We start from the raw sequence: 26906 nt of genomic DNA, 5'->3' as shown, positions 1-26906 counted from the left end.
GTGACGCATCTACCTAGATGCGTCACTTTGTAAATATGGCGCAACAAGGCGCATTTTTTACGCCACAAAAAGTGACGCACCGGCGGCGTAAAAGTGACGCAAGGCCTCATAAATGAGGCCCTAAGTATTTAAAATCTTCTGTCTCCCATACCAGTGGGTAGTCTAACTGATGCTGAGCTGTAGCGTCCGTCATGGGGAATACTGCGGACTTAGACCAGTTCACTTGCATTCCAGATATAGCTCCAATTTTTTTCACGGAGCACTGGGTTAAGGTTATCCTGTGGTTTATGCACATATAGTGTCATATCGTCCGCGTATAAGGAGATGACAAGCTGCCTAGCCGGGTACACCAGCGCTCTGTGATTATGGTGTTGTCTAAGTTTCGCCGCTAAGGGCTCAGTTGTTAGAGCAAATAGGCATCCCTGCCTCGTGCCCCTAGATATGGCGAATGCGTCAGACCTGGTCCCATTTAACATTACCTTGGCTCGTGGCCGGCTGGATAGCAGTTTTATCCAGTTTAAAAAGTTGTCTGGTAACCCCATGTACCTCAGCGTCCCCAGTAGGTAATCCCATTCTACTGAGTCAAACGCTTTGGTGGCGTCCAAAAAACAGCCACCGCAGCACTCCTCGGATCAATGTCTTGTAGGACCGCAAGGAGCCTTCTAAGGTTGTGGGACGTGGCTCGGTTTGGGATGAATCCCGCCTGGTCAGGCAATACCATTCGTTCTAATAAGAGATTAAGGCGAGTTGCCAGTACCTTCGCTAAGATTTTAGTGTCGCAGTTTAGCAGCGACAGGGGGCGGTATGATTCACAGTAGATCTGGGGCTTTCCGGGTTTCAATAGGGAAATTATTTGAGCTTCTCGCATGGTCATGGGCAGTTCCCCCTCCTCCAACGCTTCATAAAACACTGCTTTTAAAATCGGCGCAAGGGTCGTCACATAGGTTTTGTAAAATTCCACTGGTAATCCGTCGGATCCTGGCACCTTCCCTGACTGCATATGCATGATGGCCTCCGTTATCTCGTCCACTTCCAGCTCTAAGTTTAAGAACTTGTGTTTGTTGCGTGTCCCCTAGCCAAGCTAGTGCTGTGTCTGCAAAATAGGCCTGCAAATCTAGTGGGGGCCCCCTCTGTGAGGCATATAGCTTAGTGTAATACGTGCCGAATGTGTGCAGCTGTCCTGCCAAGTTCCTGTGAATCTGTCCCTGGTCATCTTGAATTTCAGCTATGTAGTTGGCAAACCCGGGAGGGCTAAAGCTGCCCCTGGGTGGTCACCCTCCCCATAAATCCGTGCCTTGTAAGGCTTCCCTCGGAATCTGCATTCCCTGTCCGCTGCTTCACCATACTCCGTCAGTTTATCGCGCAGCTTGGCCCTTTTATCCCCCCATCTCCACCTTCCGCCACCTCCCCTTCAAGCTTTTTAATCTCCGTCTCTAGCGTATTCAGCTCTCGGTGGGGGTCCTTGAGAATGCCGCCTCCTTTGGATATGCACCACCCCCTGGCGGTAACCTTAAATGCTTCCCATACTGTCGTTATACTCGCTACTGAATCTATCACCTAGATTCATCAAAGTCCCGTTTCGCGAGTCTGTAATAGCGATTCATAAGGAATCGCTATTAAGGACTTGCAAAACAGGATTCATGTAGGAATTGCAAAAAATATTGCGATTCCTACATGTTCCTTATTTGCGATTAGCAAATTGCTAAACGGAAATAAGGAATAACTCCCCATGCATTCCTATGGGCCTACAGGCCCATAGGAATGAATAGGGAGTTATTCCTTATTTGCGATTAGCAATTTGCTAATCGCAAATAAGGATGCGATTTCAAGGGTGCCAGGGCTGTCCAAAGGACACCCTGTAGCACCCCTGAAATGTGAATTTACACAGGTGTTGCGCACACACATGTCCAAAGGACATGTGTGTGTGTAACATGCAACTGAGAAAAATGCACTAAAGTGCTTTTTTCTATTTTTTCTCTTTTTACCACGAAGCCAGACTTCGTGGTAAATAGCGGCCAAACATTGCGAATTCGCAATTTAAAATTGGTTAATGAATTGCATTTAAGGAATCTCAAATAGAGATTCCTTAAATGCAATTCCTCGCAAATATGCGATTTCGCAAATAGCAATTTTTAGGTTTTGCCTGGCGAAAAGATGCGCTCTGCGCATCTTTTTCGCGCAGGCGAAATCCTGATGAGTTCTGTAGTGTGGCTTTGGGTCGGCCCTCGTCATTCATTGGCTGGCTCCATAAATGGAGCCTAGCCATTGGACGAGGGGCCTGTCCGTCAATGCCGGACCAGATTCGGGGGCGTTCCCGCGATTCTTTGGCTTTTGCCGACGTCACGCGACGTCAGCCGAAAGCCGGGAACGCCCCCGAATCTGGTCCGGCCGGGCCGTGCTTGCTGCTGTCCTGCCTTCCTCCGTGTCCCCACTCCCGCCGTCCCATCTCCCCCCCTCTGTGTGCCCGTCCCCCCTCCCGCTCTCCGTGAGCCCGGGGCACATTCTTGTTATATATATATGCTGATGCAAGAGTCAGAGCAGCGAGACACCGCGAGTCTGGGGAGGCCTGAAGCAATGCACGGGCAGCAAGGGTAGGTGGGCAGTAGTGCGGAGGGATACTCAGCAAGAGAAAATATATATAAAGATATGCAGACGTGATGCCTGGTATCAAGGGTGAGGACATGTGGCCTAAAGGCCTCAACACTGTGGAACGAAGTTCGAGTCCCGGCGCGGGCTCAGCATGCTGTGATCCTGAGCAAATCACATAATCTCCCAGTGCCTAACATATGAATCGGACCTTCTGTAAAGTAATTTGAAGCTCAAGTAAAGCACTTCAATGCGCTATATAAAACTGCAAATGAATAAATTAAATGAGTGGGGGTTGCAGTTCGGGGAAGGGTTGGGCGTCTAGTGCAATAAACCAAGGGCACAGTCGAAAGTGAGCCTGGGCTCAGGGAATTGGAGCATGGTACCCGCCTGCACCAGAGAGTGTGGCCTGCAGCAGGGGTGCACTGGCTGTAGAGGGTTTGACTGCAGTGGGCAGAGAAGAGATGTACTGCAGGAGCTGAAGCATGCAAGCTAGAGAGAGTCTGGAATAGGGGGCTGAGGCCGGGGACAGCAGCGATGCACGGACAGCTCTAGGGCGCGAAAAGAGGAGATTTACTGCAGGAGCATGCAGGGAAACTCGAGTGTGGAGAGAGAGGCCTGCACAGGGAGCCTGCATCGGCTATGCACTGGCACCTACTGGGTCAGCAGTAGTATGCAAGAAAATATTAGTCTGGAAGCACAGCACGCCACCGTGGCATTGGTGTCCGTGCAGCTGGAGGCTGCCGATGCAGTGCACTGGCAGTGGGGGGTGGGGGAGGTGGGGCAAAGGGTGACAATGTTTGAATCACGCAATAGAAACCGAGTCCGGAGGCAGCAGACACTGGCCCGACCGCAGTCACTGCACCTGCAGCAAGCGGAGTACGGAGAGAGCGCCCACTTCATCAATCCTTGACACACCCAGTGAACACCTATGGATTGCATAAGGAACAGCTGTAAAGTACAAGCAGCAATGCCAGGGAGGGGGTACAGTGCGGGAATCGGCATTAGACAAGCTGCAGAATGCATGAAAGGGCGGCGGAAGTCAGTGCTCCAGGATTTTGGTGCCCGAATGCACTGAGCTGTGTCTGCAGTGACGGGTGGGCCGAGAACTGTCCGGAGCGTGTTTTAATTGCTTATGGAATCGACCAGGCAGGGAGCGATGGATGTGGCCAGCTGCAGGGTGAAGGGAGAGATGTATAGGGCAAGGTAATGACGAAAACAGACAGAGGAGACCCGGGTTCAATACCGGCCCAAAGTCTATAATTCTGGGCAAAGTACTCTGCCCCTCCCCCCAATCTTCGCACTTATCTCTGTCCTTTATGTTAAACGGTTTGGAAATCTTGAAACTGAACACAGAGCGCCATATAAACACCTGACTTGAATTGTAAGTCTCAACATCGGCGTGATTATTATAATACGGGTTTTCTGCCGCCTGGCCTTCTCCAGTCATTCCTGTGTGGGGGGGGCTCGCAGTGTGTGGGGGGGGCTAGCAGTGTGTGGGGGGGGGGGGCTCGCAGTGTGGGGGGCTCGCAGAGTTGTTGGGGAGACTCGCAATGTGTGGGGGGGGCTCGCAGTGTGTGGGGGAGGCTCACAGTGTGTGGGGGAGGCTCGCAGTGTGTGTGGGGGGGCTCGCAGTGTGTGGGGGGCTCTGTGTGTGTGTGTGTGGGGGGGCTCTGTGTGGGGGGCTCTGTGTGGCTGTGTGTGTGGGGGGCTCTGTGTGGGTGTGTGTGTGGAGGGCTCTGTGTGTGTGTGTGGGGGGGGCTCTCTGTGGGTGTTTGTGTGTGGCATTTGCGAGAGATTAAGCTATTGGCATTGTAAATGACAATGCCATTTATTTATGTTAAAAAAAACATAAATAAAAATAATGTCAAGAGCAATGCCAATAGCTCTAACTTTAACAAAGGCAAAACCATTGCATTGTAAATGTGTGTGTGGAGAGAGAGGCCTGCACAGGGAGCCTGCATCGGCTATGCACTGGCACCTACTGGGTCAGCAGTAGTATGCAAGAAAATATTAGTCTGGAAGCACAGCACACAGTTCTGGTATTGTGAACGAAGCTTGCACTGCTGGTGGTGCCTACGCTGTAACTGTTCTGTGATTGTGAACAAAGCTTGCACCGCTGATGCTGTCCATTATTCTGTGTGTTTGTTTGTAGAGGTGGAAGCTTGCACTGCTGCTGGTGCCTACGCAGTAACTGTTCTGTGATTCTGGACGAAGCTTGCACTGCTGCTGGTGCCGATGCTGTACCTGTCCTGTGACTGTAAACGAAGCTTGCAACGTTGATGCTGTCCATTATCCATGTGTGTTTGTTTGTCAAGATGAAAGCATGCATGGCTGCTGGTGCTTCCACTGTAACTGTTCTGTGATTGTGAACGAAGCTTGCACGGCTGCTGGTGCCCGTGCTGTAACTGTTCTGTGATTGTGAACTAAGCTTGCACGGCTGCTGATGCCTCCGCTGTGACTGTTCTGTGATGGTGAACGAAGCTTACGATGCTGATGGTGCCTCCACTGTAACTGTTCTGTGATTGTGAACGAAGCTTGCACAGCTGCTGGTGCCTCCGCTGTAACTGTTCTGTGATTGTGAACGATGCTTGCGCTGCTGCTGGTGCCTACCCTGTAACTGTTCTGTGATGGTGAACGAAGCTTGCACGGCTGCTGGTGCCTACCCTGTAACTGTTCTGTGATTGTGAACTAAGCTTGCACGGCTGCTGGTGCCTCCGCTGTGACTGTTCTGTGATGGTGAACGAAGCTTACGATGCTGATGGTGCCGACGCTGTAACTGTTCTGTGATTGTGAATGAAGCTTGCACGGCAGCTGGTGCCTACGCTGTAACTGTTCTGTGATTGTGAACGAAGCTTGCACAGCTGCTGGTGCCTACGCTGTAACTGTTCTGTGATTGTGAAAGATGCTTGCGCTGCTGCTGGTGCCTACCCTGTAACTGTTCTGTGATGGTGAACGAAGCTTGCACGGCTGCTGGTGCCTACCCTGTAACTGTTCTGTGATTGTGAACTAAGCTTGCACGGCTGCTGGTGCCTCCGCTGTGACTGTTCTGTGATGGTGAACGAAGCTTACGATGCTGATGGTGCCGACGCTGTAACTGTTCTGTGATTGTGAATGAAGCTTGCACGGCAGCTGGTGCCTACGCTGTAACTGTTCTGTGATTGTGAACGAAGTCTGCACGGCTGCTGGTGCCTCCGCTGTAACTGTTCTGTGATTGTGAACGAAGCTTACGATGCTGATGGTGCCGACGCTGTAACTGTTTTGTGATTGTGAATGAAGCTTGCACTGCTTCTGGTGCAAACACTGTAACTTTTTTCTCTGTTAAAGATCCTTGCATCGCAGCTGCCAATGACACGTGTAATGTGCATGTCAGTGACGCTTCATACCCTCTTTTCACTTACATGCTGTCCCTAGACGACAAAGCATGACAAACACTTCTAAAGGCTGGAGCTGGTCAGCAGTGGGTCTGTTCTGCCAGATGAGGCTGGTGTCTGTGCCCTGTATCTGATGGTGGCCAGCTGGCTCCGCGTGCAGCACAGACGCATTCTGGGAAGTGCTTGGGGTGCAGAGTGTGATGGCAAAGTGTGCACCGTGTCCAAAGGGAATTACTCGATCAGTCAGAACAAGAGACCATATAAGGCGGGCTCTTCTCAGTGCAGATGAGGGTCGAGAAGCCGCCCACGCCCGCGTCTGCCACGTAAAATGTGTTTACATGTCCTCAGCCTGGGTTCACCGCAGAGCACTTGATACACAGAGCGCCCTGCAGCACTTTACTGCAGGCTGCTGGCATGACGTCACCAAGATGGCAGCATACAGAGAAGCATGCTCGACACTTTAAACAAGCTTGGACCTGATTTAGATGAAGCTCGTAACCCTTGGCGCCAGTGACTTTAGCGGCTTTCTTTATTTTTCCAGGGGGTAGTATTAGGGTCAAGATACCCCACCGGGGGGGGGGGGGGGTGTACAAAAGCGCCTCATATAAGGTGGCAGGACAGGTCTATGTTTGGGCTGATGTGTATTATTTGCTCGCAGCATTCCCTATAAAGGAGAAACTCTGAACAAAAATATGAGAACGATATATTTAAACCTAAGAGCCTTTTCCCTCTTGGCCCCACTCCCCCAGTTCACTGTGCGCTCACTCATCTTACAGGACGACTCACAGGCGACAGGAAGGTGGGCAGACAGGAAGGGCGTGCGCAGCTAAAATAAAAATATGTTTTCTTGCCAGGAAAGTTGCATTCGGTTCCAGTTCCAGTTGAACTTTGGCTCAGAGAGGAGTCTGCCTTAGATGCTGCTGAGATAGCTGAGTGGGTTGAAAGCTCACAGTAGAGATCCGTCAAACTTGCAGGTCACAGGTTCTCATCAGGAACTTAAGTTTCCTCTGTATTCTGGGATTTGTTGTTCTGATTTAATATTCTGGACAGCATGGCTACAAATCCCAGAAGCAAAGACAAAACCCTGGCCTGGGTGAGCTTCTCACATACAGAACTGGGACACTTGGGGGCGCTGCAAACGTTGTGCCGGCCTCATCTCCCCAACAAGGTCTCATGCCACTGCCAGGGGTAAAGGGCTTGAAAAGAAAGGGTAATCCACACACCTACCCTTCCAGCAGAGCTCTCAGGATTCCCTAGTCCAATGCTCCCCAATCTGAGGGTCGCACCCCCGCTGGGCCACCAGCAGACGGGGGGTGCCAAGTAGCTGCGTACTTATCTTAACATGGGGATTGGTGTTCACAGACTCTGCTCGCATTGCAGTGAGAAAAGAAAAGTAAAGTGAATAATCTGACAATCCTGCGGCGGGAAATGCTGTAGGGAGTCATATTTTGTAACACACCACCACAAGTAATTCAATGTAATTGAACTGTGTACACTCAGCAGTTAGGAAAGCAAAAATGAAGCACATTGGGGCCGATTCACAGAACTAACTTAAGACAAAATCCTAAACTTACTACTTTTGGTATTCACAGAAGGCATTTAGTAGTAGTAAAGATAGGATTTTGTCTTAAGTTTGACTTAAAACAGAATTAAGACAGACCTAAGACAAAATACTAACTTAAGTCTGTCTTAAGTCTGTCTTAAGTCCGTCTTAAGTCTGTTTTAAGTTTGCCTTAAGTCAAACTTAAGACAAAATCCTAACTTTACTACTACTAAATGCCTTCTGTGAATACCAAAAGTAGTAAGTTTAGGATTTTGTCTTAAGTTAGTTCTGTGAATCGGGCCCATTTTTTGTAATTCTGAAGTGTGATGCAAAGATTTTAATAGGACCACAACACTTTACTTAGTGATGCCAAATGAGAAATAGTCACTGAAACCTGATTCCCACGGCTTATCGTTTGTGCACAATATGGTTTTATCAGTTAACGTCTGTGCAAATTGGGTGGCCATTTATATAGTAAATGCCCCGTCTATGAATGACAGTGGCCACCAATTGAAGCTTTAGACACATTAAAAATCACCTGCGTCATATCCATTAAAGATGGGACATAAAAGTTGGTTGTTGTAAACATTGGGTTGAGGTTCTAAAGGGTTTGCGAAGCCCTGGTACAATCCAGGCACTTAGGCTGAATTCGTACTCGGTGTGGGGGGTGCGGGGTTACACAGCTGAGGGTTCAAGACTGCTCCAGAAATGGCTCTTGAAACTCAAGGCCTGGCTATCTAAGTAATGAAATATATGGAATGATTGGGTAACAAGGAACCAGCCAGATGTGCTTGCATATACTTGGTATCACCATAGAAATATAGAGGAGACGGATCCGACAGTCCTGACAGTCCTGAAGGCGAACTACATGGGCAGTAGGGGGGTGGGGGGGGCGAATCCAAGAATGTGTTAAACCACCAAACAATGGGGAATATGTGATCTTCTACTGAGGCCGGAAGGTAGGAAGCCTTAAAGGAAAAGGTCTATATGTTTTACCATTACCTAGAAGTCTTACAGGAAAAGTTCTTTATTTCCAGTGTATACAGCTCTGTTAGCACACATGCTCCTATGGAAAGTATATATGGCCATGATAAATTAAATATTAGTGAGGTGAACATTACTTTCTTATAAAATATATTAAAAAGGAGATGAAATCACAGCTATTCAGAGCAAAGGACAAGAAGTAATACTTTGTTCTTCTTTCTCTAGAACAAAAAGTTGAATGTCTCTTTGTACCTACCTTCTGTGCTGTAGTAAATAATGCATTAGATTGCGTGAAATGAAAGACGGGTTAACTCGTTGGCCTGGTGTCGTCTTTCAGGTATATTACATATGTAACGGATTAACTACGTAACTACAGTGCACGCCGGACGGTGACGTAAGCAGACAGTTGTATTCAAAACTTCACAGACTTTTGAGCAATAACTATTGTAAACATTAAAATATAATGAGTAAAAGTAAAACAACAAAATCAAAATATAAAACATGATTGCGTCATTAGACTGAAGAATGAGGTGCAGTGTGGCCACAGTGAGTTGAAACTGAGTGGTGACTAGAGAGACAGTTACAAGTCATGACCCTCAATTCACCGAAATGACAGGGGGAGCGGAAGTGACATCACAGGCCATTTGACCTTTACTTCCACTCACACACACATGCGAACACACACATACACAAGTAGATATACACACCCTTTCACCTGCAAGCATGCACACGACATACATTCAAAGGCCTTTTTTATTTACCTCAACTGCCAGGCAGGGTCATATTCCAGTTAATACTTCACCACTCTGGGGGGCGTGGCTTGAACGCCGCTCAAGATGGCGGCTTAGCTGCGGAGCTCCGCTGGTCGTTCGTGAGAGCCGGCGACTTTCATCATCTATACCGGACCCACGGATGCGCAAATGATGAATTTCGCCGTCGGAACGTGAGGTGAGCGGAATACTCTATCCTGCTCTCCTCTGTTCTGGCGGTATGCGCAGTTTTCGCCAGTGACGCACCTCACCACTCGGCGGCCGCCATTTTCCTCCGTACCTCGGCGGAATTCCAAATCATCGAGCGCCGCTCCTCTGACTCAACGTGAGTAACACGACACACTCGCGCATTGGCTCCCTGCTTTGGTGAACTCAGCTTCTACAACAAACCTCTTCACTTGTGACTTTTGTTTTAGCGGTTTCATATACAGCATTACCGCTTTTGTATCCCTGCCTTCCTCATCTTTATTCCTCATGCCTCAAGCATTTCTCCCCACACATGGGCAGCACGCTATTCTATATGCAGACTCTTAGTCCTATTCGGCTGATTCCACTGTTTCCTTTTCCAATTTGACGTCATGAGGTGATACTTAACTTTACACAGCATTATGGCTAGTCCTATCTGAGGACCTGATAGTTATAATTACCGAGGGGTCGCTTCTCCTCACTCCTCGTTACAGTTACATATGCTTTTTTCTTCATAAAGCGTACCTCCTATTGTACATTTTAACACAGCCTCCTCTTCCTTATTTTGTGGAGTCTTTGCTCTTCCGTCTTTTACCATTTATGGGGAAGCTCCGCACCCTTAAACTTAAAGCTTCAAAAACCAAACCACAAGTTTCTTCAGACTCGGACTCTACGGCGCCTACCATGGAGGAACCTGCTCTCCTCAAGCCAAACGCCGCTCACGGCGCCATTCCCAAGGTTACTCCACCCAGTAAACTTCTACAACCTGGTTCAACGAAGCGTTTGAAGAAAGACCCTCCTTCTCCAGGCTCCTCATCACACTCTGCCTCAATGGATCTTATACTAGAGGAACTCCGTGCACTAAAACCCTTCATGGCCGAAACCACTAAAACCTTACAATTTCTCCATGACAAGTGGTCCACGCTGGAATCAAGGGTTCTTTTGGTAGAACAATCTACAGAGACTCTCCATACCTCATGTGCAAAAATCTCGCTCTTAGAAAAAGATGTCTCTCTCCTAAAACGACAGGCGGAGGAGTTGGAAAATCGCAACCGGAGGAACAACCTTCGTCTTTACAATCTTCCGGAACTTACAGAAGGATCCAACCCAACAGTTTTCTTCCAAACCTTTTTGCCAAAAATCTTGGACCTTCCTTCTTCCACCTCTCTAAATATCCAGCGTGCACACAGACTTGGCCCGAAAGTTTCCAATAAGCCTCGCGGAGTTATCATGCTGTTCCTTCAATACACGGATCTCCTCCAAGTACTTTCGGCAGTGAAGGTTAAAAAACAAGTTATGTGGGAGGGCCGCAGGCTCTACCTCTCTCAAGATGTTGCTAAAGTCACAGCTGACCGTCGGAAGCAGTTCCTGGATTTGAGACCACGTTTGAGAGCTCTTGGCGCCAGATATGGACTACTACATCCTTGCCTCTTCAAGGTGACCTACAAAGAAAGAACAACTACCTTTGAAGATCCACTCGTCCTTGAAGAGTTCCTGCGTCGCCATGAAACCGAGAACATGGACACTGTCAGACCCGTCTAATCGTTTTGTTTTGTCATGTCTATTATTGACGAATTCCCTCTTTTGTCTGCTTCTACGTTTCCCTACCATTCTTTGTTACTGATCCCTGTGTATGACTCAGTGTCCTCCACCCATGTATATCTTACCTCATTTATATAATGTTTTAGTGCTATTTTTTGTTACATATATCATGTGTATTTCTAATGTTCTTTCTACTCTTTTTTACCTTTTCACAGATCCTTTTCCCCGTGTTTCTCCATCCCGGTGTATCCGTACTCCCATCCATTTCGTTTCTTCGCTGGTTCCTCAGATGTTCGACCATGTGAGTCTCCGTTGTTGATGTCGTCTTCTTCTGGCGTCGTCATCCCTCAGTTCTTTTTGATTTCTTTTATCTGTTATGATATTACTACTCTCTTCTTGCTTTATTCTCTATTTTCTACTGTTCTCTTTCTCTATCCCTTTCTTCTACTCTTTCTCTTCTATCTCTTCTATCTCTTCACTATACTCTCTTTATTCACTTTTGATCTTCTTCTTTCACACTTCTGGTTTCTTGCATTCTTATTACTATTTTCTTCCTTTTCCTATTCACTCTTCAATATATCTTCTTCCATATCATTCTGCTGAACTTTCAAATTCCGCGTAGTTACTTGGAATGTTAAGGGGTTAAATAACCCCATTAAACGTCAACGTGTCTTAACCCACTTGACGCGGCTCAAAGCTGATGTTGCTCTCCTCCAAGAGTCCCACCTTTCAGACAAGGAGACTAGCAAACTTAAACGTTGCTGGGTGGGGCATGTTATTCATTCTCCAGCTTTGGGTAAGAAAAATGGCACTGTTATTTTATGTCATAAAAAGTTAAATGTTTCAGTTGTATCCCATGAGAATGATGATAATGGTCGTTGGGTTATTACTAATCTTCTCATTGATAAAATTCCTATCGTTATTTTTAATGTTTACGCTCCTACAGGTATTGATAAATTATTTTGGCCAGCTATTTCTGATAAATTAGTTACCATTAATGAGAAATATGTTATTTTTGGTGGTGATTGCAACCAAGTTCTAGACCCCTTTCTTGACAGGAATTCCAAGGTTAAATTTATTCCCTCCAAAATGCACTCCCAGTTTATTGCTTCTATTCGAAATTATGCTTTAGTAGACATTTGGAGACTATGTAACCCTGAACTTAAAGAATACACGTTCTATTCCCCCACCCATCACTCCCAATCTCGAATTGATTACCTTTTCCTTAGCAAACCCTTAGCACAATTAGCCACTCAATCAGACATCGGTTCCATTTTAATTTCAGATCATGCCCCCGTTTTTGTTGACATTGACCTTATTCCCTTCTCTCCTCATTCAGGGCGTTGGAGATTTAATAATTCTTTACTCCTAGACCCCATATTTTCCACTAAATTTACAGCTTTCACCTCTGAATTCTTTACACTAAATCATCTTCCTGGATCTTCCTTTGTCACGGTGTGGGATTCCTTCAAAGCAGCAGCTAGAGGTTTTATAATTGACTTTGTTTCTCAAAAGAAAAAACAATCAATCACCAAATCAACTCAACTATTAGATAAAATAAAGAAACTTGAATACACATACTATAACTCTTCCTCTGAATCCTCTCTTCGCGACCTTATATCAGCCAAAATTGAGTTCAATAAATTTACCACTAACGCAGCTTCAAATTCTCTCCTTAAGTGTAACTCCCGTTATTATGGAGGACAAAACAAAATGGGCAAGCTTCTAGCTACTTATCTTAAAATACGCAAAGAAAAAACAAAGATCGAATCGTTACAGGGTCCATCTGGTATTTCCCTCTTCAAAGATAAAGATATATTAGCTCAATTTGTCTCTTTTTACCAGACTCTATACACTCCTGAATCTACCCCTGATCCTGATGACCTTCTTACTTATTTTCGAGATCTTCCTTCCCCGCAATCTTCACATGTAGATTTTCAAACACTGAACTTAGATATTTCCCCCTCTGAAATCTCTCATGCCGTCTCAATCCTCCGTAAAGGGAAAGCCCCAGGACCTGACGGTTTCACCATTGAATTCTATAATCATTTTTCTTCCCTTCTCCTCCCTAAACTTTTCCTATTATTTCAGTCATTTGTTGATTCTGGTTCCTCTACGGGCACCTTCCAGGAAGCATTAATCTGTTTAATACCCAAACCAGACAAAGATCATACTTTATGTAAAAACTATCGTCCGATCTCCCTGGTCAATACGGATTATAAAATTTTTGCCAAAATTATAGCTCTTAGATTAGACCCTTTATTACCAGAACTTATCGGTCCAGAACAATCTGGATTTGTTAAAGGTCGCTTGTCATCAGATAATTCTCGTGTCTTCTTTAACATTTTGAGTAGAGCCTCTTCTCTTCCTTCCCCACTGGCCGCCATTTCTCTCGATGCCGAGAAGGCTTTTGATAGAATTGGATGGGATTTTATGTTCCAGGCTCTTCGTTGGTTCGGTTTCCCACCTAAATTCATTTCCCTTATCTCTCTACTTTATTCTAGTCCTCATGCCTCCATTTTTGCTAACGGCTTCACTTCTGATTATTTCCCCCTCCAAAGAGGAGTTCGTCAAGGTTGCCCTCTATCTCCCCTTTTGTTTATTTTGGCTTTAGAACCCTTTTTAACCAAAATTAGATGCGACGAAAATATCTCCGGTTTTCAATATGGTTCTCAACAACAACAAGTAAAATTATCGGTATACGCTGACGATATTTTGTTTTACTGCTCAGACCCTCAAACAACCCTTCCTTCCTTCCTAAACCAAGTCTCCGCTTTTTCCAATGTCTCTGGATACAGACTTAACACGGACAAATGTGAAATACTACCTCTCAATCCCCTATGTCTAAAACATCTATTTGACTCTTCTGGATTCTCCTGGCAACCCTCTAAGATTAAATATCTAGGGGTTTGGTTTGCCCCTCGTCTCTCTGACACCCTCAAATTTAACTTTGAATCCCTTTCTACTAAGCTCACTTCTTCCATCAGCCGCTGGAACCCTCTTTTTCTTTCCTGGTGGGGTCGCCTAGATTCCATAAAAATGATGCTAGCACCTTTGGTTCTTTACACTATTTCTATGATTCCCATTCGCATCCCCAATCATTTTTTCAAATCAATAGATTCTATTTTATTGAAATTTTTATGGAAAAACAAAAAATCCAGAATAGCCCTCTCCGCTTTAAAGAAGGAAAAATCTTTGGGTGGAGTAAAATTTCCTAATTTTCAGTCTTATCATACTGCCTTCTCCTTAAAACAAGCTTTACGTTGGATTTCTTCGGATCTTCCGTATTATCCTCCACTTTGGCTAACACTTGAATCATCTTTCCTTCAACCTTATGAATTCAATGAAGTTCTCTCCTTTTCCTCTAACGTCGCCTCTCTCTGTTCTCCCATCATCTCCCACACACGTTCTCTCCTTCAACCATACTTAATATCCACTTACCCTTCCGCATCTTCTATTTCTACCCAACCCATTTGGCATAATAAACTCATTAAAATCCGAAATCGTTCAATCTATTGGAAATCCTGGCATTCCCGTGGTTTAAAATGGGTTTCTCAACTTGTTACTGACTCTTCCCCGCTCCCATTTCACTTACTCCAAACCCAATTCTCGTTACCCTCCTCTTCTCGCAAACAATACTTATCTCTACTTCCCTCCCTTACTCAATATATTTCCTCTCTCCCTGCCACCAACACTATCCCTACACTTCACCTTTCCATCTCAAATGCTCTTGATCAATCCCCGTCTGCATCTTTTCTGTATAAATCCCTTCAAACATCTATTGAGCGTGCTAAATCTAAGGTTGAGTTGGCATGGGAAGATGATTTGTCTCAAAATTGGCCTCCTATGTTTTGGGATAGACTTTGGTCTAAAATTCAAAGTACATCTAGAGCTGCCAATACTACCCAAACCTTATTTTTCCTATATAACCGAACGCTCTACACTCCCGCAACCTTATCCTCTTTCTCTCCAGACACTTCCCCCACTTGTTGGTCCTGTCCCTGCCCTTTGGCTGATTTGAAACACATGCTTTTTGAATGTCCTCCCATTCTTCATTTCTGGCAATTAGTTTGGTCTCAAATACAAAAACTTTTTAATCTCACTCTCCCCTTGTCCATCCTTCATATTTTCCTAGGCTCCCTTTCCCCTGATCTTTCCGGTCCCCACCATAAACACAAACTACTTGATCTCCTGATTGCCATTGCTTTCCACCACATTACATCACATTGGAAACAGGCCAAGGATGTTTCTTTCTCTGCATGGTGGAATGCGGTTTGTTTCAACCACCGTTTGGACACCAATTTTGTCTCCCCTATTTCCCTAGCAATTAAACGCGACCTTCTATGGCTTCCCCTCACCGAATATCTATCTAGAATTGCCAAACCATCACCCAATCCTTCACCACGTACTGTTGAAGTTCAAAAACCACCGTGATATGTTTTTTATCTTAAGTATATGTAACTTTATTAATGCATCCTATTTTCCTTTTCTATTTTTTTTTTATTACTTCTATGATGTAGGATTCTCATGTTTTCTTTTTCCCCAACCCTTCATATTTTTACAATTTTAGCTTCCAATGTTTTTACCTCACATTATTTCTTAGATCAATAGTGTTCTGATGTAAGAGAGAGATTTTTTGTATCTATACCTCCTAATTGTTTCTTCATGTACTGTCTTTTCTTCTTTATGCCTTAATAAACTTCAAACTTAAAAAAAAAAAAAATACTTCACCACTCTATGTTACACTTTTAGTTTATTTAATGAATATTTCACTATTGATGTAAAAAAACATTGGACACATGAGCCTCAACCAACGTCCATAAGGACGGGATACCCCTGTTGTCTGAGGTCAGGGGTCGAAAAGCAGTGTTAGGAGTGGTACGGGGCGACCCCTGGTGACTCTATACGACATCCATGTTACAAGCCTGCAGATGCCATCTGAAATAAAAATGGCCACAGCCTCTATCAAAACACTATGGTAAAGACTACGCCCCCCCCCCCCCCCAGCATTCAGATGAAAGAGCCTGGCTGGTAATAAAGAGTCATGGTGGGGAGGATGAATGGGGAAGGAGCGGCTCGTGCAGGTAAGACCGGTGAGGCGGGGTGGGACTCGAGTCCCCACCCCACCTCACTGCTCTTACGTGCACGGGTCGCTCCTGGAATGGGGAGACCCTAGGACGACCGGCCCTTCATGGGCCAAATCATTCATTTAAACTTTATTTCGATACACGGTATCATAAAATTACAAGAAGAAAACAAGACACAACTTGTAAAAAGACAATAAAATCCTTACACAATCCTAGGTGCATAAAAATAAGAGCTCGGGTAACCATAGAGGGAGGGGGGGGGGGCAGTCAGTCATAATTTTAAAAGTTCATAAATAGTTTAAAAAGGCACGAAAATGGGCCCAATCACCTTTCACCTCTTCACCAGCAAGCAGTCACGGGGTATAACTCCCCATCTCTTACTGGCACATCCGGGCCTCACCCAGCGGCCTCTAGAGCCTTCACTCAGGGGTCACATGGCTTTTAGTGTCCACCCGTGGTGTGTGCGACCCTCCACTACCACCCGCCTCCACGCTTTCATCATCTCGGCTTCCCATATACAGCTGGCTGCCCCTTTGCAACTCACCTGTGAGTGCAAATCACCCGACACATGGAATCCCGGCGTCGTCTCTCCGCACGTTTCGGTGGAGTGGAAAGAAGACTAGAGCGTGCTTTACCCTTTCTTTAGACATTTTATGAAATGGATGAGCCAAGGGCCTTTATAGAAAGACTACCCATGTACTGTCTGTGTTTAGGGAGCGCTCCCCAAGAATAAGGCTCCCACGGCCTGTCCCATCCCACTCTTGTCAAACAAAGACAAACATTGAGTAAGTTTTACCAAGTTTAAAGTTCGTGTTCGTGTCTCACCTCCTGCTCGGCGGGCGATGGGGCGGGTGCGTTCCCAGGTCTCTCTTGGCCTGCCTTGCTGTCCATGGGCCCGTCCTGTATGAGAGGGAATATGTGCACCGTCTTTATAATGTCAGCCCCATACATTGAGACAGAACTCTGAACCCACACCCAACACAGCCCACTGAACACGTGCTCATTAAAATACCTGTCACAGCTGAGGCACTGCAATAATAGGCTGTTTTCTATCCAGCCCTTCAAACTGCAGGAATCTGACCCTACAGACCTAGGGCAGGGCCCCTAGAAAACATGACATGACACATATTCCTAGCAGAGAGCTTGCTTGAATCCTGCCAGAGCTCTGGAAGTGAAGAGGGAGTTAATGTCCTTGTTTATCCATAGAGGACCCTTGGGACTGGGGAACACGTCGGTTCTTCTGTGTCTCACCACTAGAGTCCCAGCAGGTTGTCTCACTATCCCATTTGCTCTTCCACCGTGACCTTCAGTCGCTGGACCCCCCCCCGTCCTCTCCCCACAAGGCTTGTATGGAGCGTCCGCCAATGGGACTTGAGTCAAGATCGGATGCTGTTACCCTGTGCCTTAGAACCTGTCATCAAGTTTGAACCCACGGTGACTGCGCTCAGTTCTGTTCACGCATTCCTCCCTAATATCTCTGAGAAAACATTCATGGGCCTTCCTGCCCCTTGACCCATGACCCGGGTGCAATGCTGGGTGCAGGTTATCTGTTCCAGGGCAGCTCAACCACTGCGAACCTGTTTGTTCCACCCTTATGCGCACAAGGCTCAAACCTTCACATCAACCACAACCAACTCACCCAGGTTTACCAGCGACAACAAGAACTCCACTGTGAACACCCGTCAAAATAAACAGTATTCTGTTGAGTATTGCATCACCCCCCAAGCTGGCCCACCAACAGTCATTGGCCAGACCTGTGCAGCCAACAACCAAGACCATTCTTACCACAGTTCCTGGGCCGTTTCCACCCACTAACAGGCTAGAGGGCAAATCTCCCCCACTAACAGGCTAGAGGGTAACTCTATCCCATTAACAGGCTAGTAGTCCCCCCATATGTCAGAGATGGGCGACCGCTCCAGTCTACCAGTGACGCTGGCAGAAAGCTCCGCGCGAAGCTCTCCCACGCGTTATATATAAATACTAGATTAGATGAAACTCTCCTGAACCTGGAAGAAGCCAGCATCAGGGAGTAAGGTTGGCTGCCTCTCCCAACAACTGGCTGTCCCCACCATATATGTGATGTCACTTCCTTCCCTTCCTTCTCCGCAGCCCATGGATTCTCCCCTCTGCCCTAGGATTAAGGTGAAGATTCATCAGGAGGTGAACGAAAGAAGCTTCTGCCACATGCGCTGGAAGCTTGCTTACCCAGAAACTGGAGGACAGGCTGCACGCAGCCCAAGGCTCAAAACTAACCTAAGGACCACAGTGCTCTGGCTCAGGGGCTAGATGAAGTCTGCCTAGATATGGTTGGCACCGTCTGCCATTTAAGGCAATTCCGGCTTGGAGTCCAGTTGTGAGGGTCGTTCTGACCTTGCACCCCTTTCTTTGTCCACATCTCGCCACCTGGTGAGATATAAGCACTTCCAGGCTGCGCCCCTTAATGTTCTTAGAAATGTGAGTACACATATCCCAGTCCATTCCCCTTCCTGTCGTATGAGTGACAGCGCCACCGGTAGCCTTACCATGGTGAGAGCCGCGCAGTGCGGTCCTGGCCCGACCTCCGGCACAGCGGACAAAGGATGGGCGGCGGATCCAGCTCTCGTTGGGCTTGACTTGCTGTCCTCAGGTTCATCCTGTGGATAAAGCAAATGTCTATTAGCATTTCAAGATGGCCATAGTTTATGCTCCAAAGCTCAGGGCCTGCCTGCCACAGAGCGCAGACATCATTTATAGCAGCTGGAACACATCCCCAGCCAGTCCAATGTGCAGTAACTGGCTCTACAGACCTCTGACACTACAACGGTGCAAAATGTGCACTTATCCTATTTATGGAGTATGAAACTATCCCAGCAAAACTCTCCCAGATTTCACAGGCCTGGTATCTCATGGGGATGTTGCCCTAACCAAGTGTGCACACAGTGGACGTCTCCGAGCGCCCCCTACTCATTCCCTATCATTACCCAGGGAGGTGGTCGGTGGGCACGAGCTAACTTACAACTTGCCCTGGTGCTGCACTCCCTCACCACAGGAGGCTCTACAAGCAATCACTGGGCATCTGGAGGGCAGGGAATATTGAGAGGAAAAGAAGAGAAAAGGCACAGGTTACAGGAAAGAGGGGTTTAAGAAGTAGGAAAGGAAGAAAGTAATGTGAGGCAAGACGTTGGAACATCTGCAGAGGATTGAGAGAAGCGCAAAGGAAGACATGCTGAGATGTGATCAGATGGTGGAAGGATAAGAAGAGACAAATGAAAGGGTGGAATAGAGGGGACACCAGAGTGCACACGAAGACCTAGATGTAGATTGAACAGTGTCCAAAGCAAGAACCGACAAGAGCACGAATAAGAATCCAGATGGCTCGAAAGATGAGAAATGGACAGACTGGTGGATATTTTAAAACTGGAATCCACAATTTTGAGCAATGTGAAATATGTCTCAGAAAGTGGAATTCATATAAAATAAAACATAAGCCGCAGGAAATGGAAGAAAAGACGGGGTCTCTTATTGAGGCTCAAGGAAGAGAGTCCTCGGGTGAGTACACTAAAAAGGAACAAATGTAAGTTTTAGCTAGGGTTAAAATTGGCCAGAGTAAAATCTTACCCAAGACCAGATCACAGTTATTTGAAGAAACGGATGCTATGGAGGTTGGAGAAAATAATCAGAGGAGAGGTAAACCTGTTGACAGGTAACATGTTTTATGAATATCTCCTTGTAACATAAACCTGGGGGTCTTCCACATACATGTTGGAGGATTGGCCAAATCTGACATGAAATAAAGAGGCATGGTATATATGAAGGGCACAATGGGACAAAGAGCAGAACTCTGGAGACACCACGCTGAGCAGCAGAGAGTCTGAGAATTGACCGGAGAGAGTCTGAGAATTGACCAGAGAGAGTCTGAGAATTGACCAGAGAGTCTGAGAATTGACCAGAGAGTCTGAAAATTGACCGGAGAGAGTGATAATTGACCGGAGAGAGTCTGAGAATTGACTTGAGAGAGTGAGAATTGACCAGAGAGAGTCTGAGAATTGACCGGAGAGGATCAGAGAATTGATCTGAGAGAGTCAGAGAATTGACCGGAGAGAGTCTGAGAATTGACTGGAGAGAGTGAGAATTGACTGGAGAGAGTCTGAGAATTGACTGGAGAGAGTGAGAATTGACTGGAGAGAGTGAAAATTGACTGGAGAGAGTCTGAGAATTGACTGGAGAGAGTCTGAGAATTGACTGGAGAGAGTCTGAGAATTGACCGGAGAGAGTCGGAGAATTGACCGGAGAGAGTCGGAGAATTGACTGGAGAGAGTCTGAGAATTGACCTGAGAGAGTCTGAGAATTGACCGGAGAGAGAGAATATTGACCAGAGAGAGTCTGAGAATTGACCGGAGAGAGTCTGAGAATTGACCAGAGAGAGTGAGAATTGACTGAAGAGAGTCTGAGAATTGACCGGAGAGAGTCTGAGAATTGACTGGAGAGAGTCTGAGAATTGACCGGAGAGGGTCTGTGAATTGACCGGAGAGAGTCTGAGAATTGACTGGAGAGAGTCTGTGAATTGACCGGAGAGAGTCTGAGAATTGACCTGGAGAGAGTCTGAGAATTGACCGGACAGAGTCTGAGAATTGACTGGAGAGAGTCTGAGAATTGACCGGAGAGAGTCTGAGAATTGACTGGAGAGAGTCTGACAATTGACCGGAGAGAGTCTGAGAATTGACCGGAGAGAGTCTGAGAATTGACTGGAGATAATCTGGGAATTGACTGGAGAGAGTCTGAGAATTGACTGGAGAGAGTCTGAGAATTGACTGGAGAGAGTCTGAGAAGTGACCGGAGAGAGTCTGAGAATTGACCGGAGAGAGTCTGAGAATTGACTGGAGAGAGTCTGAGAATTGACCAGAGAGTCTAAGATTTGACCGGAGAGAGTCTGAGAATTGACCAGAGAGAGTGAGAATTGACTGGAGAGAGTCTGAGAATTGACCAGAGAGAGTGAGAATTGACTGGAGAGAGTCTGAGAATTGACCGGACAGAGTCTGAGAATTGACTGGAGAGAGTCTGAGAATTGACCGGAGAGGGTCTGTGAATTGACTGGAGAGAGTGAGAATTGACCGGAGAGAGTCTGTGAATTGACCAGAGAGAGTCTGAGAATTGACCTGGAGAGAGTCTGAGAATTGACCGGACAGAGTCTGATAATTGACTGGAGAGAGTCTGAGAATTGACTGGAGAGAGTCTGAGAATTGACCGGAGAGAGTCTGACAATTGACCGGAGAGAGTCTGAGAATTGACTGGAGAGAATCTGGGAATTGACTGGACAGAGTCTGAGAATTGACTGGAGAGAGTCTGAGAATTGATCTTTAGAAATCCAAATATCCCAAAAGAAGGTGAAGAATAAAAAGTAATCAACAGTGTCAAAAGCAGCAGAGAGATCAATAAGTATTAGGAGGTCGGACAGTTCATAGTGACCCAAACCCGGTGAAGAGTTGGCAACAGCAGTGGCATACAGACTTTCACCTCATTTTTAAAGTCCACTGACATTTCAATGCCTGCGTTGCAGCACCTAGTTGAACAGCGCTGCAGTTTGAAGTGGTGAAATGTCGGTGGGCAGGGTCAGGTGGGAGCAGGGTTACCGGGGGCACCCCTAAAAAAAAAAAGGCAGCATTCAATCACAGGGCGAACACCAGCGTAGAGACCGACTTGGTGTTTGTCCTTCGGTGAAAAACCTTCAAATCCACAGCATCATCAGTGGAATGACCTGAAAACTATGCTAGTCCGGAGAAGGAAGAGAGATGGAATCAAGAGATGGGAACGTTGATCCTAGACATAAGTTCCAGAACTTTGGAGAGGTGATGATGACAGAAGGTGGGACAGGAACAGGAGGCCAAAGAAAGATAGAAAGATCATGGAGGAACTGTTTGAATGTGATGGAGAGCAGCATGTAATAAAAACTCTGAGAAAGGGATACGAGAAGAGGAGAAGAGGCTGAAGCAGACTGAGATAAGGACCTCTGTGGATAGACAAAGAAAATCCAAGAAGGAGGCAGGAGAATTGGATCTGCAAGATAGAAGGTTGCAACCAGAGATACACATAAAGGGTGAAAATCTAGTATGAGGCGAGGAAGAGACGCTGGGGAAGAAGGATGAGGAAAAGATCTAATCATATCAATCTTAGAGCTGGTACCAGAATTGGAGTAGAAAGAGAAGAGGTCTCAAGACTATACAGGACTGGAAGATGATTACGAAGAGTGAAGAGACGGCGAGGTTGGGGTAGCGCGAGATTACACGTTTTTGGTAATAACATAGATTGGTTTGTAACAGAGTCAGGTCATAGAAGGAGTAAAGGGAGGCCATGTTTTCGAGGTCTGAGCAAGTTTCTTCTACTTCAGCTCGCTTTTGTCAAAGGGCGAAACTCAGCAAAAAGAGAAAGTGTCAGCTAGGGCAGAAGCGGCCTGTGCAAAACAACAAACGACGCAAGAGAATAGAGAGAGTATATTCTAGAAGTGGGAAGAAGTAAGACTGAGATGAAAAGAATAGAAACAATTTGGGAGAGAAGTTGGAGAAGCCAGGAAAATAATATAGAGCCGGAGGTGTAGGGGAGAAGAGGTAACTGACTGCATAGGAGCAGAAAGAGAATGTGAGCTGGGTTGCGCCAAGTGGGGAATCCCGTTTGTTAAATGTAAATGTAGTGCTTATATAGCGCACAAATCACCCCCGAAGGGGTCTCAAGGTGCTATACACATACCGCTGTGGAACCCTTCCTGGCCTTTCCCTGTGAAGTGCCCACTCCTGTGCACTCCCAAGGTGAAGCCAGGCATCCTAGCGCTGTGGAGATTAAGCAAGCTATTGCCCAGAGTTGCAGAGTGGGACCCATGATTAGAATAGGCACCGAGGTGAGAATTATCAGGTCGGAGGAAATTGAGCCCAAGACCCGCCGAGGCGGGAATTGAACCCTGGTCCCGGGCCAGACCTCTGCATCAGGGTCTGCCGCTCTAACCATTGAGCCACACTTCTCCTCTAGTTGGAACCAAGAGCAGGAAGAAGGGAAGCAGACTCATGCAGAGAGTGAAGGTAAAGGTTGGAACCCCTGAGAAGAAAGAAAGGAGAGTTAGAGGGAAGTATGAAGATCCTGAGCTTGACAAAAACATGGGCAGGATCTGGAGGATGGTAAATAATCAAAAAGATGGATAGGGCAGATCAGACACGTAAGTGCAATGAAGCTCGAGCCCAGTAACATCATGGCGATGGAGGAGAAGGGGGTGAACATAATCAGGATGAGTGAAAGAGATGGGCACTACCTCCTGAACACTGATGGCGCCCGGGAGTGACAAGTAGGGGCGTGAAGGCCATCAGTGCTTGACTGTTGCCAGTTGTTCCAGGTGGTACGCACCTGCACCTATTTTTGATGGCCGGTACTAATGTTTCATCATCAGACTTTGAACTCGAGTAAGAGAGGGCAGCTGGTGTGGAGTAGCGTGGAGTGGAGTAGAGTGTAGTGGCATTGGTTAGAGTGGCAAAGAGTGCCATTGTGTGAGTGGAGTGCCTTAGAGTGCCATATTCTGGCATTGTGTGGAGTGGAGCGAAGTGGAGTCAAGTGGAGTGGAGTGGCATAGAGTAGAGAGGTGTAGAGTGGCGTGGAGTAGCATAGATTGACTTAAAGTGGGGTGGAGTAGGATAGATGTGAGTGTATGTAACTTAAACCAGGAACTGAAGTCAAAATCAACGCAAAGTTTGAGGCATAAAGAGGATGAACGGCTGAAAGGCAACAAAACTGGGCGTGCTACGGCAAGCATCATGAAGATGTAAATCTGTTGTTAGTGTGGCATTTATACGATATCATGGCTTAACCCAGCCCATGTAAAACTTTGGACGAGTACGCCAAATGGTGCGGGCGTATACAGTGTCAAAAAATGTTTGAAACTGAAAGAATGGACAAAAGAGCAGGAGAACTGGAAACAGAGGAAGTGTCCTGAAACACGTACCTCAATCACAGTGTGATCAGCAGACGGACAATAATAAAGATTGAATGAATCTGTGCTTGGTCCATGCTCCCAGAAAGAACAGGAAGTGACGCTCTGCAGGCACTGACCAATTAGAAGGCAGCTCAGTAGAGTGGCAATGAAGCCAACGAATGGCAAGCACTGGGCGGGCTCCAAGCCGTTTACTGTAAATAATACCCCTCGCAAGCGAGAACGCATACAGTGCATGCACTGTCACAGGCAAGACCTAAAGAGGAGGAAATGGGAGAAAGAACAAGGAAACGAAAGATAGGGAATCAGTGAGAAAGAAAGAGAGCAGGTATGGGGCCAGCCCGGCCAGAGCCAGCACTGGTGGCGGGCTCCTAATGAAACCTTGGTTGTAGGCGACACATAGGAATTCAAAGTTCAGTAGAAGCGATGGTGAACAGTAGAGCCAGAGTGAGCTCTGCTGGAGTGGACGCACCAGAGACTTTAAGATCATCCAGACCGTAATGTCAATGAACTGCTCCCATCCCACCCCTGACCAATGACATCCCTCATCACCAGCACCTGTACCAAGCTGGAACCAGCGCCGTCTCTTCCTGGCCTCAACTTCGGGGTAGTGGACAGTGCAGCGGCCGCAGGCCCAGACTTCGCTGGACTTGGTGTTGCATCCGTGGGTCCATCCTGCGGGGAGAGTCAAAGCACAGAGGATATTTAGAACGACCACACTGCGGGCTCTTTATGGACCGGCCCCCTGCCCACACAGACCCTCCCCATCCCTGACCAGGAATCCCAGAGCCCACACCAGGACACAGAGCTGGAAGGTTTGGGTGGAGGATTCCAGACGGACCAGCAAAGTTTTCCAAAATGTATTAAAGACCGGTGTGCCATGAGTGTGATACTCTCTTAAGGGGCTTATTTACAAGCTCCTTGCACCACTATTGTGTAAATTGTAACCCCTTCGCAGTGGGGGTAATTTCCCCGCTGTGCTGAGGGGCAGGGGGGGGGGCACGTACAGCGCCCTGGTGCTCATAACAAGCTTAGCTCGTCATGAGGCGCGGCGCTCGTGTGCTCATGACGAGCTCATGACCACAACCGTTTCCGTGGAACGTTCAACACAGCAGGGGAATTATCCCCGCGTGTGAGCGTTCCACGGCTCATGACGAGCTCAGGTCGTCATGAGCACCGGAGCACCGTGCCTCATGACGAGCTGAGACCCCCCCCCCCTTGGGAGGGCGCTATGGGCTATGTCCAGCTATGGGTCAGCACCCAGGGCCGGACTGGCTACCGGGCAGTTGTGTGTGCTACCGAGCTGGGGCCTAATTTCTCTGTGGTGGTGGCTTATTTCGTTGATGGGGACCTGCGTGCGCTTTGAAATACAAAAAGCAAAACGGATTTCGTTTTCCACACGCAGGTCCCTATCAATGAAATCAGCCCCCAGCTCGGCAGCACACACAACTGCCCGGTAGCCAGTCCGGCCCTGTCAGCACCTGAGACCTCGAGCCCCATATGGCTGCCCTCATGGTGCCAAAACAGAGCTGGACAGTGCAGCGGCCGCAGGCCCAGACTTCGCTGGACTTGGTGCTGCATCCGTGAATCCATCCTGCGGGGAGAGTCAAAGCACAGAGGATATTTAGAACGACCACACTGCGGGCTCTTTATGGACTGGCCCCCTGCCCACACAGACCCTTCCTACCCCGTCGCTGACCAGCAATCCCAGAGCCCACACCAGGACACAGAGCTGGAAGGTTTGGGTGGAGGATTCCAGACGGACCAGCAAAGTTTTCCAAAATGTATTGAAGACCGGTGTGTCATGAGTGTGATACTCTCTTAAGGGGCTTATTTACAAGCTCCTTGCGCCACTATTGTGTCATTTGTAACCCCTTCGCAGTGGGGGTAATTTCCCCGCTGTGCTGAGGGGCGGGGGGGGCGCGTACAGCGCCCCGGTGCTCATAACAAGCTCAGCTCGTCATGAGGCACGGCGCTCGTGTGCTCATGACGAGCTGAGCTCGTCATGACCACAACCGTTTCCGTGGAACGTTCAACACAGCAGGGGAATTATCCCCGCGTGTGAGCGTTCCACGGCTCATGACGAGCTCAGGTCGTCATGAGCACCTGAGCACCGTGCCTCATGACGAGCTGAGCCCCCCCACCCCCCGGGAGGGCGCTATGGGCTATGTCCAGCTATGGGTCAGACAGCACCTGAGACCTCAAGCCCCATATGGCTGCCCTCATGGTGCCAAAACAGAGCTTCAAAGCCTTCTCATGGCTCAGAGGATTCATAGATCCTCCCCAGGGACGTGTGCTTGACCCCAGGGTCACGCAGTCAAATGCCAATGGACATGGCCTTTCACCCTCCCGAGGTCGATAAAGTGAGTACTGTTTTAAGTTCATGGTATTACCCTGGTTGGTTTAGTTTTGCCTCCAGACTCAGGGTTCACAGGTCAGGGTAGGTACTAACATGTTTCCCTGCTGACCTGCTCCCCTCCCTGAGTTTCCTCCAGGTCACTCCCGGATATCACCCTCAGGTCCAACAGCCCCCTGGAGCAGACTCAAAAACCAGAGGTGAACGCCCGACCCGGGTGTCCCTGCCACCTCATTGTGCCCACACTTGGCATCAGTTCGCCAGCGCAGGAAACCTCCCAGGGTTTCTTGGCACTTCATCACATAATTGCTAATTCCCAGCTAATTTTCTTTCTCTTTTTTTTCACCAAGTAAATAACAGGCACTGCTTTTTCTTTTTTCTTTTTTTTTCAAAAAAGTTAACTATTTATGTTACAAGTGAGGTGTGGCTCAAAAAAACGTTTTTATAGGTTTACTTTTTTATTATTGATTTTAAAAACAAAATAACATTACAATTCATTAACTTGCCCCGTTCCCATCTCAGCTAATTTTATT

The 26906-nt window shown here is 47.3% G+C and overlaps 1 protein-coding gene across 3 annotated transcripts in view; it reads right to left on the bottom strand.

The window, feature by feature from the left end:
- Positions 1–26906, bottom strand: part of PRKAG3 (protein kinase AMP-activated non-catalytic subunit gamma 3) — a 342332-nt gene that overhangs the window by 209559 nt on the left and 105867 nt on the right. For all 3 annotated transcript variants that reach the window (XR_013608551.1, XR_013608552.1, XM_078679203.1), the window contains exons 3-5: positions 24576–24692; positions 18595–18705; positions 16898–16972 (exon numbers count right to left, since the gene is read on the bottom strand). Coding sequence is in view for 1 of the 3 variants with exons in the window: in XM_078679203.1 (XP_078535329.1) it covers positions 16898–16972; positions 18595–18705; positions 24576–24692 (303 nt within the window). In the remaining 2 variants the exon portion in view is untranslated. The remainder of the gene's footprint in view (positions 1–16897; positions 16973–18594; positions 18706–24575; positions 24693–26906) is intronic.

Source organism: Lissotriton helveticus, chromosome 3_1 (genome assembly GCF_964261635.1).
Source record: "Lissotriton helveticus chromosome 3_1, aLisHel1.1, whole genome shotgun sequence".
Lineage (NCBI taxonomy): Eukaryota > Metazoa > Chordata > Amphibia > Caudata > Salamandridae > Lissotriton > Lissotriton helveticus.
The sequence above is the reverse complement of the archived record's forward strand: the minus strand, read 5'-3'. Positions and strand labels throughout refer to the sequence as shown.